The following is a 19,585-nucleotide window of genomic DNA, read 5'->3' on the forward strand; positions in this document are numbered from 1 at the left end:
ACACTAGGGGTGTCATTGTTCAGAAAGTAAACGCTGTCCCCTAGGTACTGCTCAGCCAGGCCAAGGACTCTGTGAACACGAGATCCTTCCCACAGGGTATAAGCAGGAGCTCATCCCTGGGTCAGAAAGATCCCCTGGAGTAGGAAATGGCAACCCGTTCCAGAATTCTTGCCTGAAGAAATCCCAGGGACAGAGGACCGTGGCGGGCTACCGTCCAGGGGGTCACAAAGAATCGGATGCAAGTGCACACACAGCACACTGCGTCCATGTAACTCAGGTCGAAGGCCCATTTTAGGGACTCAGCCAAAAAGCTTAGCTTCAGAGTACGTGCAGCTGCCCTGCACACACGCGCACACACACACGCGTGCACACCTTCTAAGAAACACAGTGCACCAAAGTATCAAGGACATAGAAACTGCTGGCCTGAGGGCCAGGGGGTGAGGGAGGCACAGTCGGGGAGTAAGAGGAGACCTCGGGCAGCCCCTGTGCTGTGAGAGATACCGGCAAAGGTGGGAAAAGAGGGGTTTTAGGACTCTTCCGCCGAAGATTAGGAACGAAATTTTCTTTTGCAACGTCTTCAAGAGACTTTAGCTAGAGATCTGGGGGCCACTCACTGCTATATGCCTTCTAATGTGGCCCTAGTACAGGGGAGTCCATGCCTCCTCATTAGGCAGCGAAATCAGGAGGAGGGTATCTGCTGCTGGCCACATGCATGCAAAAGCCAGACACCCACATGTGCACATGTATACAGCTTTTGTGACCCCAGGCACAGTCCTTCCACTCACAAACTCCAGCTATGCCCAAGAGGGCCTTCAGAGACCCTGCACCTCTGGGAGCCGCAGCTGTGACAGAGGCCCAGGGCTGCTGGCCTTACTAAGATGGCCAGAGCCCGCTCCGTGTACCCGGATGAGCCCATGGCTTATGTACTCCTTCGCACATCCTCACATCCTCCACTCGCAACCTCTTCCAGGCCTGGCTAAAGGCCTTTCCCAAGTGCTTTTCCTGCTTCTGGTATGAGAGACCCAACAAGGCCTTGGGGGGAGGCCTAACCCTGCCCAGTGGTCTCGTAAAAGACTTCCACAGCTGAAGCTATCACAAACGATTTACTTAAACATACTTGGGTAAAGAATGTAAGTGACACTGACTCTAGACAAAAATCCAATTACTGCAGCATCCATGTGCAGGGTTGTGCATGCTCCTGACTGTCTGGGGCAACGTTGCACACCCTCCTGGAGGTGTTCCCACACCTGAGGTCTGCTCCTGCCTCACTTCTTGCCTCCCAGCCCTGGGAGGCGATGGTCCCTGCCCAGGAGCAGGGCCTGTGGGGCACTAGTCAGCCCCCTGGCTCGATCCCCCAAGCTCTGGGCAGGAAGGTAGGGTGGAAGGGCCGGGCAGGAAGGTGGGGTGGGAAGGCAGGGCAGGAAGGCGGGGTGGGAGGGAAGGGACTTGGGGCAGGAGGTGGGGCAGGAGGGGGGGCAGAGACCTCAACCTTCAGGAGCCACTGGGGAGGGACCCCACCTGTGGGCTCTCAGGGGTCCTCCAGCCTCCTGGCCTCTGATGCCCAGTTACCTGTTCCTAAGAGCAACTCTGCTCTCAGGATGCATCCCAGGAAAGGGAAGGCACTGCCCAATGGGCATGCATGGCCCCCACCCCAGGGGGATCTGCATGTCACCCATTTCTCAGCCCCAGAGGGAGGAGAGTCAGAGGGTGGCTCCAGGAATAACTGTCCACTGGCTCTGCCCAGCTAAGAGGGAGGTCAACAGCCCAGGAAGGGGACAGACTCCTATGCAGCTGGACAGAACAATGTCAGGCCTCCATTCAGCTCTGAAGGGGAGGAGCTGTCTAGGCCAGGTTCCCAGGGTACAGTCAGAATATAGGGCTCCTTTCAATCCTGGAGTCTGCAGTTCTGGAAGTTTCTAAATGGAGAAGCAGGGATAAGCTTTCTTTGATTATATATATTCTATATATTCTTCTATATATTCTTTTTAATTTACTTTTGTGTGTGTGTCGCCGTGCCACACATGGGATCTTAGTTCCCCGACCAGGGATTGAACCCATGCCCCCTGCAGTAGAAGCGTAGCATTTTAACCACTGGACCACCAGGGAAGTCCTAACCTTTTGTACTTGAGATGTTTATCACTGGGAGTTGGGAGCCCAGACAGGTGCTGGGTGTGTCATCTCATCCAGTGCAATTCCCCCAACCCACAGAGGGCAGTGTGGAGATGCTCATTTCTTAGATGAGGGTGCCAAGTGCGCAGGACTTGTACAAGGCTGCCCAGGCAGGTGGCGGTGAGTAGGTGTGCCCAGGCCTGCCTGCCCCACTTCCCTGCTCCATCTGGAGACTGTCATTCCAGCTTGTCATTGTGCCTGGCCAGGGTTTGACCCTCTGAGCATCAGATGAACACTGAGGCCCTCGCCCTGAGCACACGGATAAGTGCACCTTCCCACGACCTTCTGCATAAAATTTCAGGGACTGACGGGCTCCCGGAAGCTCATCCATGGATGCCAAGTTAAGCATCCCAGCTTCCTGGAAAACGGGGACAAAAATGGCCCTGAGGGCCCATCTTGCATGAGCCCCCAGGGAGCTGCTGGGAGGTGGAGGAGGGGCACAACAGCCCCCCGCCTCTGCCAGGCTTAGCAAGGGGTGCTTTTTTGGAGGCAGCACATGGGCTTCTATTTTTTAACCTACTCAACAAAATGGAGACTATTTTTAGCTCAGCAAGCTGCAGGGCATCACAATTAGCAACTGAAAATTACACATCTTGCCAGTCTCCCCTCTGTTGACTGGAGGAGAGCGAGAGCAAGTGCTCCTGGGGGTAAACTGGGTGCCAGCCCTGGCCCCCCACCCTGGAGGACCACTCAACCAAGAGGGCAACCTTTGGCAGAGATTTCAGAATGAGTGTATACGTGGGGCTATCTCTGGTTTCATCCCAGTTCCAGAAAAACCCAGGCTTGGTGGGAGCAGGGCAGTAGCCCCATCAGCACTCAGAAGCCACAGTTAGGGAAAGATCCATGCTGGCTGCTTGGCCTAGGGACCTCTGCTGGGGTCCTTGGGGCAGCTGAGGCTGGGCCTCCTACATCTGCAAAATGGAGCCCTTCACCTTTCTAGGGCTCACTGTCTGGTTCTCTGATGTCATTTGTGCTGGAGATGGGTAAGAGATGGGTGTTCTACAGAGCCCTCACTCCTTGACCAACTGACCATTCACTGGTTCATTCATTCATTCACAAGTGTTACCAAGGACCCGCCCACACCTTGGAGACCTACCAATGAAGGAAACTGGGTCTCTGGCCCCACTGAGCCCCTTGGGGCAGGCTGTGGCTGGGATGCACAGTGACTACACAGATAAGGATGTGATATTATGGGTTAAAAGGAGATCAGTCCTCCAGAAGAGGAAGAAGAAGAGAAGGTCAGGAGAGCAGCTGCCAGCCTGAATTCAGACACAAGTAGGCAGACAGCTCTCTCCTGGGGGCGGGTCTTCCCCTCCCCAATTCCTGGCTTTCAGATCTTCCTACCTTTCAGCTCAAATGTGTCTCTTAAGCTCCTGCAAGCCTCGTCTTGTCTGCCAGGACCACATACTAAAGAAACTCAGGGTCTGGCTGCAAAAATGGGCTGGGGGTCCAGCAGGCTGGGAGTGACACCTGGCCACCCCTGAGCTGAGAGCTAGCAGCCTCCCCTATATGCTGGCACCTCCAGCAGGGACTTCACAGGTGGTACTGAGTGTGACCTGAGGCCACCACGCTCGGGACAGGCTTAGTACCTGTTGGTTTCCGTGGAGTCAGAACTGCAGGACACTGGTAGGCCCCAGGGACACTTGTTCTCCAGGGTCCCCACCACCTTTCTAGACTCAATATGGGGGCTGGTGCTGCCCCTCTCCTGACCCTTCCCTGGGGGCCCTCTCCCCTCTGGACATACACTCTGGATAGCCGCTGGGCCCCTGATGCAAACAGGGAGAAAGTAGGGGGAAGCCACCTCTCCTTCTGGGCAAGTAGACCCACTTGCCTGGCCACGCTGCCCTGTCCTGGCATGTGGGGCTCAGAACTGACTCTGGGGACTTCCCTGGTGTCCAGTGGTTAGGATTCAGTGCTTTCACTGCTGAGGGCACAGGTTCAGTCCTTGGTCAGGGAACTAAGATCCCATAAGCCTTGCAGCCTGGCTAAACTGTTTTGAAAAAAATTTTAAATAAAAGAACTGGCTCTACCTTTGAGGTGGCTGCTCTACCTGGGGTGGAGAGTGGCAGGGGTGACATGCCTCTGTGGACAGGCTTCATTAGTCCTCACCCCTGCACCCCCGTGGCCCTCCCAGCAGGGAAGCCCTCAGGAGGGCATGGCTAGCCCCATCCTTGCAGGCAGGGTGCTGTGCAGCTCCCATCCTCCCAGCCTGATGGATCTTGTGGGGAATGAGGGCGAAGGGTGGCATTTTCCACAGAAACCAAGCTTCAAGAAATCATATTCACAAATGCCAGGAAGAAGAGCCGTATGTACCTCCGTGCACCCTCTGGGCCGGCCAGGGCAGTCCCGGAGGCTGGCGGAGGGCTGTGGGCTGGACTCCAGCCAGGAGGTGGCTGCCATGGGAATGGAGCCACGCAGCACCTCGGCGCCTTCTCCACAAAGGCCCGGCCTCGGAGAGATGCCAACAATTAAAGCTTTGTTACAGATGCATGATTCATTTTTTTTTCTCCTTCTGAATTCTTTCCTATTACCAAATCCTATTTGAATTGACTAAAGGAATCTTGCCATCTCCTCTTCACCCTCCTAAACACTGATTCTGCCGAGTCCGGGTTTCCTCCTCCTCCTTCGTTCCCTTTCTGCCCGGTCAGCTTCTTCTGGTGGCTGCTCGAGGGACAAAATGTCATTGTCCACCAATAACCATCCCATTATTGAGCCTTGAGAGGCCCAGGGAGGAGCAGGTAGGATTTCAGAGAATCCTTGCCCTTTTCCTGGAGGGCAGGCTGCTGGCATGCCAACCTCCCACTCAGGGCCCCCAGGGCAGGAGGATGGTGCTCAGGGCCTCCCCATCCCCCCACGGCCTCAGATTCCACAAGGGTCACTGTGCACTCCTGCACATGGGCAGGTGACTCTCAGACTCCTGGAGGCTGAGCTGGGCACAGCCTCAGCCAGAAGGGGGAGGAAGATGAGATAGACTTGGGAGGCACTCCTGTCCTCAAAGTGCCACCGAGGAGGGCATTGTGCAGCCCCTCACCTCCACTGAAATCCCACCTCTGGATCTCCTTCCTCTACAGGGCGTCCACTTAAGATTGGTGCTTAGTATGTGAAGCAAAATCTGGGGCAAAAAAAAACGTCTGCAAAAATTTGCCTCCTGTCAGAACCCCAGGTTCCAGAAGCAGACATCTGACCCAGGCTCTCCCGGTACCCCACACAGGAAGGACCCCAAGGAGCAGCGGGCATGGCTGTGAGCCAGCAGGACAACAGGGAACTGGGTCAGAGCTGAGGGTCCTTGAGAGACAGGGAGGCTGGGCCCCTAGGGCTGGAGGGGCTGGAGAGACAAACCACACTCAGGCCTGAGTAGACAGTGGCCTCTATTCCACCCTGCAGGCTGTCTGGGGGTGCAGGGGTTGGGGGGGGGGGCGGGGGGAAGAACGTACAGTTCTTTCATGTTTAAATGACATCTAATTAGGCTGAACAACGTTTTCCTTTGTGTTTAAAAACAAATAAAAATCCATTTCCTTCGCCTGAATTGTCATCCTCCTGGTAGACACCCAGAGTGGCACCCCTGGGATCCTGCCGCTCTGCAGGGGCTGGAGGTTTGTGTGTGCCAGCCTCAGGGTGGAGAGCAGCAGGCACCCAGCTCCCTACAGCACAGCCTGTCCAGTGGCCACGGCCTCTCAGAAACAGGACCTGGACACGTGTCCTGACCCTCAAACAGAAACATCTCCTGCTCCCTATGCACACGCTGTGTATGTACACAAGCAGCTTTCCTGCCCCGTGCCTGACCTGCACCCGCTAGTGTCTAGAACTGGCTGGCCCCTAGGAGCACCAGCAGCACAGCTGTCTCCATTCCTCCCCAGGGCACTGCACTTTCCCACTCGCCCCTCTGCATACACGGCTGGCACAGCAGCTGTCATCCCATTTTCCAGACAGGGAACAAAGCCCCAAGGGTTTAAGTCATCAGCCCCAGGCCTTACAGCTCCAGAGTGGTGAACCCCGGTGAGTGTGACCACCATGATCTGCTATGAAACCCAGGATTCAGCGCAGGCTCCAGAGAAGGGAGGACAGGTGCAAAGCAAAGGCAGGTGGAGGGAGACTTCGAGGGTCCCTGAGAGATGGACAAGGCCTGGCCCAGAGCCACCTGCTTGCAGAGTGCATGGAGGGGCCAGTGAGCACAGCATTGTGGGGTGCCAGGGCAGGATCTGAGGGCCAGGTGTGCACGAGCACCCGAGGGGCCCCGTGTTGGACAGCCAGATCCAGGCCTGACCTGAAACAGCCGGCAGTGTCACTGCCAATAAGGACACTCGCAGAAGGTTTCCACCTACTGGGCCATCCTACACATCCCCACAGCGCCCCCCAAGGCATTACTGACCGCTGCTGGGATGAGCTGCAGCCCAGGAGGCCAAGGACAGCCTGAGGTCACACGGTCTGGCCAAGCAGAGCCAGGAACAGCCCGATGCTTCAGCCTGCAGGCGGGTTCTTTCTGCCAAGGGTTGAAAGTGAAAGGCACACTGCCGAGAACACGCTTGCCCCGCTGTGCCCAGGAAATGGGCCCGGCGCCCAAGCACAGTGCATAGGGCTCTTCGTGGACCAGAAACAGGCAGGACAACAACTAGAACTTTCTACAATTCCTGACATGCGATTCAGACCCAAAGAGATGCATGGTAGAAAGGAATGAAAATACTGCAGGGCATTCTCTGAGGACGTGGGGATGGAAGCATAAAGAGAAAAATATGTGAAATATCATGCCCTAAAAACAGCAAGGCATGTTCTTCTGTCCAAGAGTACTCACCCACATTGCTCATACATCAAATGACCAATGAAACCCTGATGGAGTTCCCAAATGGAAATGTACAGGCGACAGAATGATATGTCTGGATATTAATAAACAAACGATGAACCCCCCCCAAAAAAATTCACCCATTTAATAAAAAGCTTCCCTAAGTCATGTCTGTGTTCAAGTAGCAATTAAAACTCCAATTACAGACACATCAGAAAAATAACCCTTAGAAGAAATCCCATGAAATTCAATGTCCAAAGCTGTACTCAGAGAAAAATTCATAGATTTCAATATATTTTAATTAAAGGGGGGGTGGATGAAAACAAACTAAGCACTTGATTCAAAAAGCTAAAAAAAGAGCTTCTAAACAAAACAGACATTCAGCAAAGCATACAGGAGGAAGGAATTACTAAATGAGAAATTAGTGGATTTAAGGAAAGGAAGACAGTAGGACTTGCTGTACACTCAAGAGTTGGTTTTCTTTTGAAAGTGAAAATTTTAAAAGATAAACCTTTGGCAATTCTCATCAACAAAAGGAAGAAAGGAAGGAAGCTAGCAGAAAGGGGGAGAGGGAGGACGGGAGGGAAGCAAAGAATGAAGAGAGGAAGATGGATGAAAAAGAGAAGCTAATGTGGAGAAGAAACCTCAAAAGGATAGATGATATAAATCTGTGCTAAAAGCCCTGAAAGCATTTCGAACTGGGATATTACCTAGGAAATATAAATAACCAAAATAGGCTAAAAATATTTAGAACCCAAAAGGACCAATAACCATAGTACAAATTAAGTAACTTCACAGCCAACTAAAACCTCAGGGAAAAATAAAAGCAAGCCCCGGCTGAGCCAGTTTCCAAAATGAATTATTTCAAGCCTTGGAGAGTCAGATAATTTTATATGATATTTAAACTATTTCAACTACACAATTCATATTGAAAACCTTTCCTATTCATTTTATGAAGCTAACATAACCATGATTTATAAATGTGACAAATATCTACCCTAATAGAAAAGTATGAATAAATTCTCACCTATGAATATAGATGAAAAATACCCCAAGCAACATATCAGCTGAATGAACTCAGCAGCATTTCAGAGCACAATTGAGCCTGACCCTGTGGGATTTATTCCAGGAACAGGATGATTTAGCTCAGAAAAGCTAATAAGTCAACACATTAATAGGTCCAAGGAGGAAAGGAATTTGATGATTTTGCCAGATATAGGAAAGCCTCAGATGAATATCCATTTTTGGTGTACACTCTTGGCACTTAACGTGGGAATTAAGTGTACCTCATGATGAAGAATATCTGTTTGAAATTTAGGGTTAATTTCAGACTTCACAGCAAAACGTAAGAGGCCTCTTCATTAAAATGAAGATCAAGCCAAGGACAACTGCTATTATTGAAAGCTGCTGTGTACCTTTTAGAAAACAGTAAGATCAGAAAGTTTTTAAAAGATACATTAGAAATGAATTAAATCATTCTTGGTTTTCCAGGGAGCCCAATTGAAAATCTGTTCAAACTAATAAGAGAGTTTAATTATCAATTACCTAACACACATTTTTTTATTTTAAAGATCAATATCTTACCTATCAACCTCCTCAGGGAACATCCCAACTCAGTCCATGTGGAATGTGTTTTCACTCCAGTGGCGAAAGAGAAGGGGGTATGAGCCAGGAATCTGCGTGTGTGGGCATGTGTGCATGCCCTGGAGCTTCCCAGCTCTTCACTGGCCAGGGACACATTCCCAATGCGCCCGCTCTGCCACCCATGTCAGCCACCTGATTCACAGCCCCCTTTCCTGGTCACACACCCCGGACAGCCCCCCATGTTGCCCTCTGGGCTGGGCACCCCTGGGAACTCGCTTCCCTCTTCTAAGGATGCTGCACAGGCCCCTGGTGTGTGCAGGGGGTCCAGGCTCTGGGGTCAGCCAGCCCCAGGATGAACGCCTGGTCTGCTCATGGTGCTGCCTTACATTGTGGAGCCTCAGCCTCCTCTTGTGTCACTGGCACAGCGACCTTGTGAGGGTTAGAGGAGACCGGAGAGCTGGCTCCCAGGGCCTCTGACTCACACTTGCCATGGACAGGGGGCGGCTTGTGCGGCAGCCACACTGACCTTTGGGAAATGCCGTGGGCTTGGCCCCAGCCAGGCAGGCGGGGGTGAGCAGGACAGTGAGGGGGGTGGTTCCACTGGAGGCCGAGACACAGGGCAGTGGGTTTGCCAGAGAAACCCCATGGCCCACCAACTGCCCTGAGGCCACGGGGCCAGAGCCCTTGGGGGCAGCAGGGCTCCAAGGGAGAAGAAGTGGAGAACCCCAGTAGAGGCCATCATCCACATGCTCCCACCAGACCTAGGACTCTCCATTCTGTCTGCCTCCAGGTTCCCCTTGTCCTGGAACCCACAGGGCTCCAGCCAGCCCAGAACCTGGGACAGTGGACATCGTGGTCAAAGGGCCAGCTCTGACCCCTGGCTGAACTCAGGCCAGCCGCAGCCCCCGTGGGCCTCAGCCTCCCCATGTGTAAAACAAGGAAGCAGAACTGGGCAGTCCCCACGGGCCGCTCCAGCCCTTGTGTCTGCTTCTTTCTTCCCTCACTTATTTAGCTGACAAACATCCCTGCGGTCCTGTGACCTGTGCCACACACTTGCGACTGGAGGAGCCCACAGAGCACCATGTCAGCTACCAGAGGCAGCAGTAACACCACCGTGCAGTGTGAGAGACGCGGGATCAGATGTCTGTCCTGGGTGCTGAGGGGGCACGGGGTGGGGGGTATAACTCTGTAGGGAGACATCAGGGAGAACTTGAGGTGGGCTTCCAAGGAAACTCCAAACCAGGGAGTTTCCAGTGGGTCAGGAGAAGGAATAACAGGGAGACATAACAGGTCTCACTGATACCAGAGCTCTGAGAGACCAGTCCTCTTCTGGTCACTTACTTGCAACTCCCCAGAGGGAGATTCCCAAGGAGCCCAGAGGTGTGGAGGGTGCAGGTAGCTTCCACAGGTACCTCAGCTCCATCTCTCTGGTCAAACCCTACCCATGCCAAAGCCAATACCCCACGTGGCTGTCCTAGATGGCCCAGCCTGTGCAGACCCTGCACCGCTATGGTCCCTGTCTTGGTGGTTATGCGACTGTTCCCAGTGTTCCAGCACCTCAGAAGGCAGCCAGGTGGACACAGGATGCTGTGGCTCCCTCCACGCCCCTTGCCTCCCCTGGTGGAGCTCACACGAGGCTCCCCCAACTCCAGCGGCAGGCAGGCCCAGCAAGATGGGGGCGTGGCGCCTGGGCCGGCTGTCCTGAACCGGCAGGTACAAGTGTAGGCAGCATGGCCAAGAGGTGGCAAGAGCCCGCAGGATGGAGCAAGCTGGGGCTCCGCATCAGCACCCGAGGCAGACCCTCCCTGGACTCCATACTCCCCGCGAGTGCCAGGTGACACTGCCCCAGGGGGTGTCAAACTGCTCCCCCTCCTCCCCACCCCCACCTGCTCCACCTGCATCCTTCCCCACTGCTCCTTCCTGGAGTTGCTGCCTCTTCTCCATCTGTACCCATTTCCACCATCAGCAGGGCCTCTTGCTTTACCTTCAGAGTGTGATCAAATCGGGCCATCTCTCCTCCTCACTCCCTCAGCTGAGCCCCTGAGCTGGCCAAACTATCCTCTCACCCTCACCAGCCCTGCCCCTGACACCGGCTTCCAGTCTGGTGCCTGAACACACGGGCAGCTTCCTCTTCCAAGCTTGGCCTGACATCCTGCCAGGCACTCCTGCTCCCCCTGCCACTATCTCCCTGCCTTTCGTCCAGCAGGTCCTCAGGTGAAAGATTCCCCAGACTGCCCTACCCAAGGCAGCCCCACACTGGTGGTCAATGTGCTGGGCACCAAACTCGCTGGACATGTCGCCAGGCTGAGCAGAACGGTCACTGCTGGTCCCAGTGAGATTGAGTGGGGCCATGTGACTCATCTGGCTCAAGAACAGTGAGTGGAAGTGACGTGTGGCACTGTGAAGTGGGGCACTGAAATGTCAGTGCAAGGGCCTCACTCCCCCTCTGCCATGGGACCTGTCAGCCCAGGTCCTTGAGAGAGGAAGGCTCGGGGTGGGGCCCTGTCAACCCCTGACGGACAAGCCAATAAGTGGACATTACACTGTGTTGTTACCAGCCCCTGGCTTTGGGGGTTGTTCAGCTACTGCTGATAATCTAAATTATCCTGCCTGATGCACCCTTGATATTTTCTATTCGTTTACTTTTTCTCTTTTAGCACTTTTCACCATGTAACATTCCATATCTCATTTATTGATTGTGCTTTTTTTTCTCCCCCTGTCTCTCTTGCTAGAAGGTAAGCCATGAGGACAGGAGCTGTGGTTTGTATCTGGTTCCCTGCAGAATCCACAGTGCCTGCACACAGCAGGGGCTCAATAAATGAGTAATGACTCCGTGAAAGAATGAATGAGTCCTGCTTCTTGGGCACAGCCGGGCCTGATTTAGCCCAGCTGCAGCCCCCTTCTCGGCCCCTGAGGTCCTGGGTCTACACTGATCAGCTCCAGGCTGAGAGGGCTTAAAGAGCAGCACCTGAATCGCATCACCTGATCATCTCAAAGGAAGAACTGTAATAAACAGCCATGGAAATGCAACACTGCCTCATGCTCAGGATTAATTCCATGGCAGGTTCTCAGATTCCTTCCTATAGAAAAGAAGCTGCCCCTCATCGTGGGGCCCACATCCCTCAAAGCCCTAGCCTGAGGCTCACTGCCCTTAAACACACAGGTGTCTGTGTCCTGCCCCACTCCGTGCTTCTCCCTCTCTCACACACATCCCATATTTAAACATCCCACGGTTTTCACATAATCTCACTCTCACCCACACATCACACATACACACCACCCACGTGCCCACCTCGTTACAGTCCCCCTGTCTCCTCCAGGGCAAACAGGTGGTTCTGTGCCCCTCAAGTCGGGCAAAGGATGCACTGTGGTCTTGTCTCTTACACGCCTGACTGTGCCAGTCCCAGGGCAGCCACCCTCCCGCCGGCCCTGCTGCTAGGCTGCTGTCACCTGCCTCCCAGCGCTATCCGCCCCACAGGGGTCCGTACCAGCTGTGCAGGTGCCGCTCAGCCGTAGACTAACACTGGCCTCCGCAAGGAGGGCCAGGCAAGGCAGTGGCAGCCTGGGCTGCCCATCCGTTCTGAGCCCTGGGCGCAGCCCACCTGGCAGCAGGTGCCCGGGGAGGCCCACAGAGGGAGTGGTTCCCAAGGGCAAGCTTCTTCCAGGCCTGGCCGAAGATGTTCTCCGGCTGGCCGCACTCCTTGCCGGGAGGTGAGCCCTGCTTCCGCAGCTCGGCGGCGCAGGAATCCCTAGCCCCGCGGTCCTACTGCAATCAAGGGGTTGCCCTGCGAGCGCGTCCCGGTCACCGCCTCCGCCACCCGCCGCCCCGCACCTGCCACGCGCCGCAGCCCTACCTGGGGCTCCAGAAACATCCTGGCTACCTGCTCCCAGCGCTGTCCCCCGGCGCCCAGGGCGTCTCGGGTGCGGCTGCTTTTCTGCCGGCGCGCCCAGGCGGCTCCAAACCCCAGCCCCGCCCGCGGACTTCCCCACGCCCGCCTCCTCCCGCGGGGCGGGGCCGGGCCAGGGGCGGGGCCGAGGGGCGGCTGGCGCCCGGGGAGGGGCAGGGCCGGGAACGTTAGGAGTCTGTGTGGGGCCGAGGTAGGGGGCCCAGGGGTAGCAGGGGACTTGGGTGGGGCCGGGCGGGCCACGTGGCAGGGGCCGGCGCCCGGCCGGGGTTCGAAAGGGGCGTGGCGTGGGGGCGTGGCAAGGGCGGGGCGGGGCGCTGCTGGAGGGCGGTGGGGAAGGTGCAGGGGTTGGGGCGCGGGGACCGGCGCAGCGTTGGCCGGGCTCACCGGCCCGGCGCGGGGTTTGGGGGCGCCGAGAGTGCAGGGGGAGCAGGCAGTGGCGTCAGTACAGAGGCCACAGAAGGGTGTCGGAGCTGGGTGCTCCGGACGGGGTCTGCCACTAGGCGAAGGGGCGGCGTGCTGGTAGGCGCTTCGCGTGGGGTGGGAACGGTCGTGTTGGTGAGATCCAGCTCACGGAGAGCCCCCTGCGCCCCCCGTATCCTCCCTCGAGCCTCTCTTCGCCCTCCCCAGACTCACCTCATCTTAGATGTCCACCACAGAGCTACGGCAGGTGCTTGGCCAGCGCCTGGCTTGAATGCCTCCCCTCACGGGGTTCTCACTCCACACAGCTCTGGCCTCGAGCTTCCCACGGAACTCTGTCCTGTTTCCTTGAGTGAACACTGGGGACACAGCAGCTGCTTTTGTGGGAGGACTAATCTAAGACACGGCGTGGGGCGGGCCTGGCACATGGCACAGCCAGGCGTCATTCCGCCCTCAGGAGCCCCAGCGCTGAGAAAGAATCCTGTCAGGTGACCATCTTCCCCTCCACCGGGTTCCTGCGTTGCCCTCAACTCAGGCTCCGAGAATCTGAAAGGGAAAGGTGGACTGAGGGAAGACTGTCCTCTCTGGGAGGTCTAGAACCAGAGGGCCCAGAGGCTGAGTTGGGACTGGGAACAGGGCAGAATCTGAAAGAGCTCATGAGCAAGCCTGGGGCTGGGATGCGAAGAGGTGACCCTGTCAGTATTCAGGTAGGTCCCCTGGAAGCCTGCCTTCGACAGCCCCACACCTCACCCCCAGCAGCCTTGTGAGACAGCTATCTCTCCCCTCAGCTACTCCCTCTCCTTTGCCTGTTCTGTCACCAGTAGCAAGACTGGCGGAGAAGGCGATGGCACCCCACTCTGGTACTCTTGCCTGGAAAATCCCATGGATGGAGGAGCCTGGTGGGCTGCAGTCCATGGGGTCGCTAAGAGTCGGACAGGACTGAGCGACTTCACTTTCACTTTTCACTTTCATGCATTGGAGAAGGAAATGGCAACCCACTCCAGTGTTCTTGCCTGGAGAATCCCAGGGACGGGGGAGCCTGATGGGCTGCCATCTATGGGGTCACAAAGAGTGGGACACGACTGAAGCGACTTAGCAGCAGCAGCAGCAAGACTGGCCCTCAGGCTGAGTCCTGGAGGACAGCTATTTCTGTCCTGAGGAATGAGGGGCTGTGCAGAGTCCCTTCACCAGTCTCCTCCAAGAGGATACAGCAGTTTGGAAACCACCCCACTTTCTCTTCTAACACTGGAACTCAGATCTCACTGCTCCAGCACCTGCACTTTAGCTACAGCCTTGTACAGCTCCTGGGGTGGGTAGTTAGGTAGAAGGGGGCAACATCAGCTGAAACGGCCATGGCTGCAGATACATCAGCCCGCCCCCCCTCCCCCCCGCCCCACCACACACACACACACACAAGCTTTCACAGTATCCCCCCCTTGCTGCTTCTGCATCTCCTTTCAGGCCAGTCAGAGGATGCAGAGCTCAAAGTGGCCTCCACAGGGGACTCATGGCACCAGGACCAGCCTGCGTCCTTGGTCCTGAGCCTGCCTGGCCACCCTGCCCCTTCAGAAAATTCCATAGTGCCAAGAGGGGTGAGGGGTTTTGCCCTGAGGGAGTCTGCCAGGCACCCACCCCTGCAGTCCTCGGCTCTATCCCACAGCTCTGCAGGACAATTAGGCCCTCAGGTGGCCACAGTATAGTTCCAGAAAGTCCATGTGGGCAGTTAACATGCCTACTGCCACCTGCATTCAGAGCAAGCCTTCCCCTCTGCCTCTCTAGGTGTTGTGGTCCAGAGGAGGTGGCTGAGCCCATGTACAGCCCCACTGCGCCTTTCTGTACATGCTCACTCACAGGTTTCACCAGCGTCCCTTGATAAAGTAGATGCTTTCCCAGGAGGAAGGAGCACCCGCTGCCCGTTGTCCCTGCGATGGGAATGTCCTCACATACATGGATGGTGCTCTCTCTGTTCACAGGTGTGACCTCAGCATTCATGTGTGTACATGGACCACAGCCACATCCTTCCTGGTTCCCATGGAGGCAGGGCAATGGGCCTGCCAGGGCTGACCCCTGCCAGGGTGTTGCCCCGCTTGAAGCTGTGGGTGGGGCTGGGCTCAGGGAGCAAGATGCTACAGGGAGAGCTTGAGGGGACCGATACGGGAACCCAGTAACCTTTCCAGAGCTGGCTTTAGAAAGCGGAAAAGGAACCAGGTGTGGTGAGGCCAGCAGACATGTGCTGAGGGCTTCTGGGAAGATGAGGCAGCCCAGATGGTGTGGGCTGGCCATGAGGCCAGGAATTAGGGCATCTATCCCATGACCATGAGAGGACGCTCTGAGCAAAGAGCAAAAAGCCTGATTCCGGGATGACAGTGACCCTGGACATCCTCACAAGTACCACACCTGGGACCAACGAGAAACTGGGACAGGAGGCTGGACTCAGGGCTGCAGGCTCCTAATTAATGTCCCTGCTTCCACCCATCCTGCCTTGACACAGAAGCTCGATTGGCCTTGTTAAAACCTGTGTCGGGTCCTGCCCATCCACTGCCCAGGACCCTCAGTGAAATGAAAGCCAGGGTCTAGTGGCCATGTGGGTGCTCCGATTGGAACCCTCCCACCTTCCACTCACCCCCGCCCCCTGCTCGCCCTCCCTCTGTGTGCAGCGTTCTTCCTCTTGAGTCTTTACTGATGTCTCACCTTCTTGGTGACATATTTACAGTGTTAACCTCCACTCCCACACTTCCTCTCCCCCTGAACTTTCCTTCTCATGGCCACTTAAGTCTGACATATTCTTTCTACTTCCTTATTTGTCAGTGTCTCCTCTAGGGAGAACTGAGCTCTGTGAGTGCAAGGCCTTGGTCTGTTCACCACTGTGCCCCAGGGACTGGGACATGTTTGCCTACGGGGGCACTTGACACCTCTCTGTTGAGTGAACACGTGTGTGTATGTATGCCTGTGAATACGTGTGCAGAGCTAGACATAGGTGTATACATCCAGTTCAGGCCTCATGTCCAGAACATATATAAAGAACTCACATAAATCAAAAAGTCTGAAGACCCAACTTTTTAAAAATAGGCAAAAGGCTTGAAGAAGGATGTCCAAAAAGATGATAAACATAAGAAAAAGCACTCAATTTCATTAGTCATCAGGGGAAGGAAAATTCACACCACCGTGTCATACTGCTGTACGCCCACCAGGGTGGCTAAAATGGAAAGGCAGAAAATTCCAGGTGCTGACAAGGATGTGGCACAAGAGAAACTCCCATCGTTGGTGGTGAGAGCTGAACTGGTAAAGCCACGTAGGAAGACAGACCAATAGTGCCTAAGAAAGCCAAGTATACACAGGCGGAAGAACTCCTCGCTGGGTGTAGAACCGCCAGAAATGCTTACATACTCACACCCAAAGACCCATCCACCCGTGTTTAGAGCAGCACTGTCCACAATGGTTCTATACTGGGAACCATCCGGCTGCCCTCCACAGCGAGGAGGTAGAATCACTCTGGGAGCACCACCATCAACAAGAGTGGACACACCAGTCTTACCAGCATCATGTGGAGCAGAAGAAACCAGACACAAAAGAACATCTAATCAGGATCCAAGGGGTCTGCTCGGGCTGGGTACTGATCACCCATGGATTCACCCCATGAAAAGTCTGAGCTGCAGCATTTATGATTCATGCACTTTGCTATATGTACATTACACTTCAGAACAATTTATGTTTAGAAAAAAGTTGAGAGAGAGGGGAAAAAAAAAGAAGAAATAACATGCCAGTCAGGGCAAAGCTGTTTGAGCCCCAAGACCCTTCCAAAAGTGTTGTGAGCTGCAACTCAAGAGAAGCAGAACTGGGAAAAGGAGCATTTTATCTCTCCAAAACCAAAGGCCTCTCTGGGTAAAAACTTCCTTCCTTCCTTTAAAAAGGTACAGCCTGCAAGGTTTTAGTTTCGGAAGATGGAAGGGGGCCTCGCCTTGGGTGACTGCTGTTGCAGAACAGAGGAAGCAGGGACCCAGGTGCCCACACAGGGGGTGTGGACCAGCATCATGACAAAGACCCTGTGGAGGTTAAGTCCTCAGAAGCTAGGGCTCCAGGGAGGGTGGGGGGTGATGGGGGCAGGGGCAGATGCCAGCAGGCTCAGGTGAGAGTCTGATGGGACCTGAGGGACCAGTAGAGGTGACCGCCACTGGTGAGGGAGCAGGTGACAGTCAGATTCTGCTTCCTGCACACACTCCCCTCCCCACACTGTCCAGCTGAGGCCCCCCCACCCCACCAGCCACTTATCACCCAGGGCGGCCATGCAGGCAGAGCTTCGGCTCCAACTCTGAGTGTCATGGATGAGGCAGGCGCCTCTCTGAGTTATCATTTCCTGGATATAAAGCAGGGTTCATGACCCCCAGGTCACAGGGCAGCCAGCAAAACATGAAGCCAGAGAATCAAGCACGTGGTACACCTTGGAAACTTCTCAGTTTCTAGTTCCGAGGACTTGAGCTGTCCAGGGGCTCTCCATCTGCCCTGGGAAGCAGCCCGGGCCATCTGAATTCATAACCACCTCCGGAGAGGCCCTCTCCAGTTTCCTCCACGCCCGCGCTAACAGTGTTTAACAGGAACCTGTGGGATGTGGTGTGCCCTGAGGGCCAGTCAGCAGTCTGAGCGGTCATGGGTCGCACAAGCTCACACCCACGCTATCCCGTGAGCTTCACGGCACGTGTGTTTGACACCCTGGGGCAGGACCCTGACTGCTGACCCTGTCCTCAGGGGACCGAGATGAGGTAGGCAGGCTGATGTCCACTGAGAACACACACGGGTCTCTGCACTTCCCTAGCCCTGTCCCATGGATACTCCCTTTTGGAGAATAATGTTGGAAGCAAACAAACTGATATGGTTTTAGGTACCACCGGAGCACAAGGGGCAGGGGAGGGCAAATGAGAGGAGAGTAGACCATTCTGATGTCCCCTCACAGCACACAGGTTACTGCTCTACCAACAGAGCAGCCCCCTGCAGGATCCCCCAGGAAGCCTTCCCGTTGCCTCTGCTTGCCTTGACTGTGGCACTCCCCTTCGTCTTATGTGAAAATAGATTAAGGTAGAGCCACCCATCCGCCAGGTTGTGTAACTTGCGGCAAGTGTGCACCTGGGCGTGTAACTAACCATGACTAACAGCACAGACCACCTGGGATGGCGGCCGCTCCCTGCACCCGGGCCCGTCATCACTCTCCTGTCAACAAGCTGGCAAAGGAGTAGGTGGAGAAGGGACTTCAGGTGGCCACAGGGTTGTGTGTTAACTGCAGCCTGGCTCCCTCCCCGGGCCCAGGCACAGGGGGACCAGGGAGCCAGGCAGGCTAGGTGGGGACAGTTCCCCAGGGGCCTAGCCAGACCCAGAGGGTCCTAGGGGTTGGGGAGGGGCCTGGGTGCCCCAGTGGGCAGGACTGGGAGGAGGCAGATATCCTGGTGCATGGGGTTGGGCAGGGGGGCCTGCTTTCACCAAGGGTGCCAGGAGGGGCCAGCCGTTAGAGAAGCAGCCCTTTGGAAGGGGAACTGGGTGCATCAGGAGAGCCGTCCCTCCATGCTTGGTGCCAGAAGCCTGGCTCCCACTTCCAGAGGAGGAGGGATGGCAGGTGGGAGGAGGTCCATGAGGTCCCTCAGTGGAGGGAGGAAAGGAAGAGGGGGGCCTGGGCATAAGCATATCTGGTCCTGTCCTCCAGTGAATGGGGACCAGGTCCTAGCAGCCTCTCCCTGGCCGTGATCCCCTGAATCCTGCCACCCCTTCACACTGAGTGCCCACCAGTCCTGGCTGGCAGTACTGGGCAGAGATCACCAGGCAGAGGTGGAGCAACCAGCCCAGGGGGGCCTGCAGAGCCTCTGGGCCAGTGCCCTAATGCCCACAGTGGGTGGACCAGGAAGGGGCGGGGAGCAAGCAAGTACCAGGAGAGCCACCAGAGGCCACACTCTGGCCCTTTCCACGGCCCCACCCCCAGGCCTCAGAGAGGCCACACTCAGGTTCCTGCTCTCCAAGAAATAAGTTAGTTCCTCACAACCCAGGCCTCCCTTCTAGTGACACTCCCTAGCAGGTTCACCTTCTGGACTGAGGCGGTTTTCTGGTCTATGTGTGGAACCAGACACCAGCATTTATCTCCCAAAAGCAGAGGAGGAGAAAGAAACCCCTTTCCCTGAGGAACCCAGACCCGAGTCCCTGGCCTGTGACAGTGGTGGGAGCTGCAGAGGAACCTGGCTACTGGCCTGGGGAGACAGACTCCTCCTGGACCAGAGTGGCAAGGCCCCACCTGCCATGGCACCCCGAAAGTTTCCATTCCTCTGAGTCAAATATTTGGCAACCTGATGGGCAACCCTGATGTTAAACAGCCATTCCAGTATTGGTTATCATCAGAGAACAGTCCTCTGGCCAAGAGAACACGACCTTCCCATTTGGAGGCCTTGCCATGGGGAAGCTGACCCTGGGGGGGTCATGTGGAGGTCAGGGCCAAGGTGAGACTTCTGGGTCCTGCAGGGCCCCACACTGAGAGGATGAAGATCCCGAGATTAGGTCCTCTAGAAGGCCCGTGACGTGAGGCTGGGCAGCCCCGTGGCCTTGGAGCCCCGCAGGCCACTCTGTCCAAGACGGTGGTCATTCTCTGGGCGGTGGTGGATGAGGAAGCACATGGGACCCTCAGCGAGCTGCCCCTGGACTCTGGGCCAGGTCACACTTCTGTGAGCCTCAGTCCCCACCCCAAACAGGGACTCACTGC

General features: G+C 55.7%; 1 protein-coding gene across 4 annotated transcripts in view; it reads right to left on the reverse strand.

Annotated features, from left to right (window-relative positions):
• The window catches only part of RASGEF1A (RasGEF domain family member 1A), a 45,340-nt gene extending 31,953 nt beyond the window's left edge, over positions 1-13,387 (reverse strand). For 3 of the 4 annotated variants that reach the window (XM_061404993.1, XM_061404989.1, XM_061404992.1), the window contains exon 1: positions 12,385-12,492. In XM_061404993.1, coding sequence (XP_061260977.1) covers positions 12,385-12,402 — 18 coding nt within the window. In that variant the 5' untranslated portion in view covers positions 12,403-12,492. Of the gene's footprint in view, positions 1-12,384; positions 12,493-13,071 lie in introns of those variants that run through there. The other variant, XM_061404990.1, reaches the window with a different exon arrangement.
• Positions 13,388-19,585: the final 6,198 nt, after the last annotated feature.

This window comes from Bos javanicus, chromosome 28, assembly GCF_032452875.1.
Source record: "Bos javanicus breed banteng chromosome 28, ARS-OSU_banteng_1.0, whole genome shotgun sequence".
Taxonomy (NCBI): domain Eukaryota; kingdom Metazoa; phylum Chordata; class Mammalia; order Artiodactyla; family Bovidae; genus Bos; species Bos javanicus.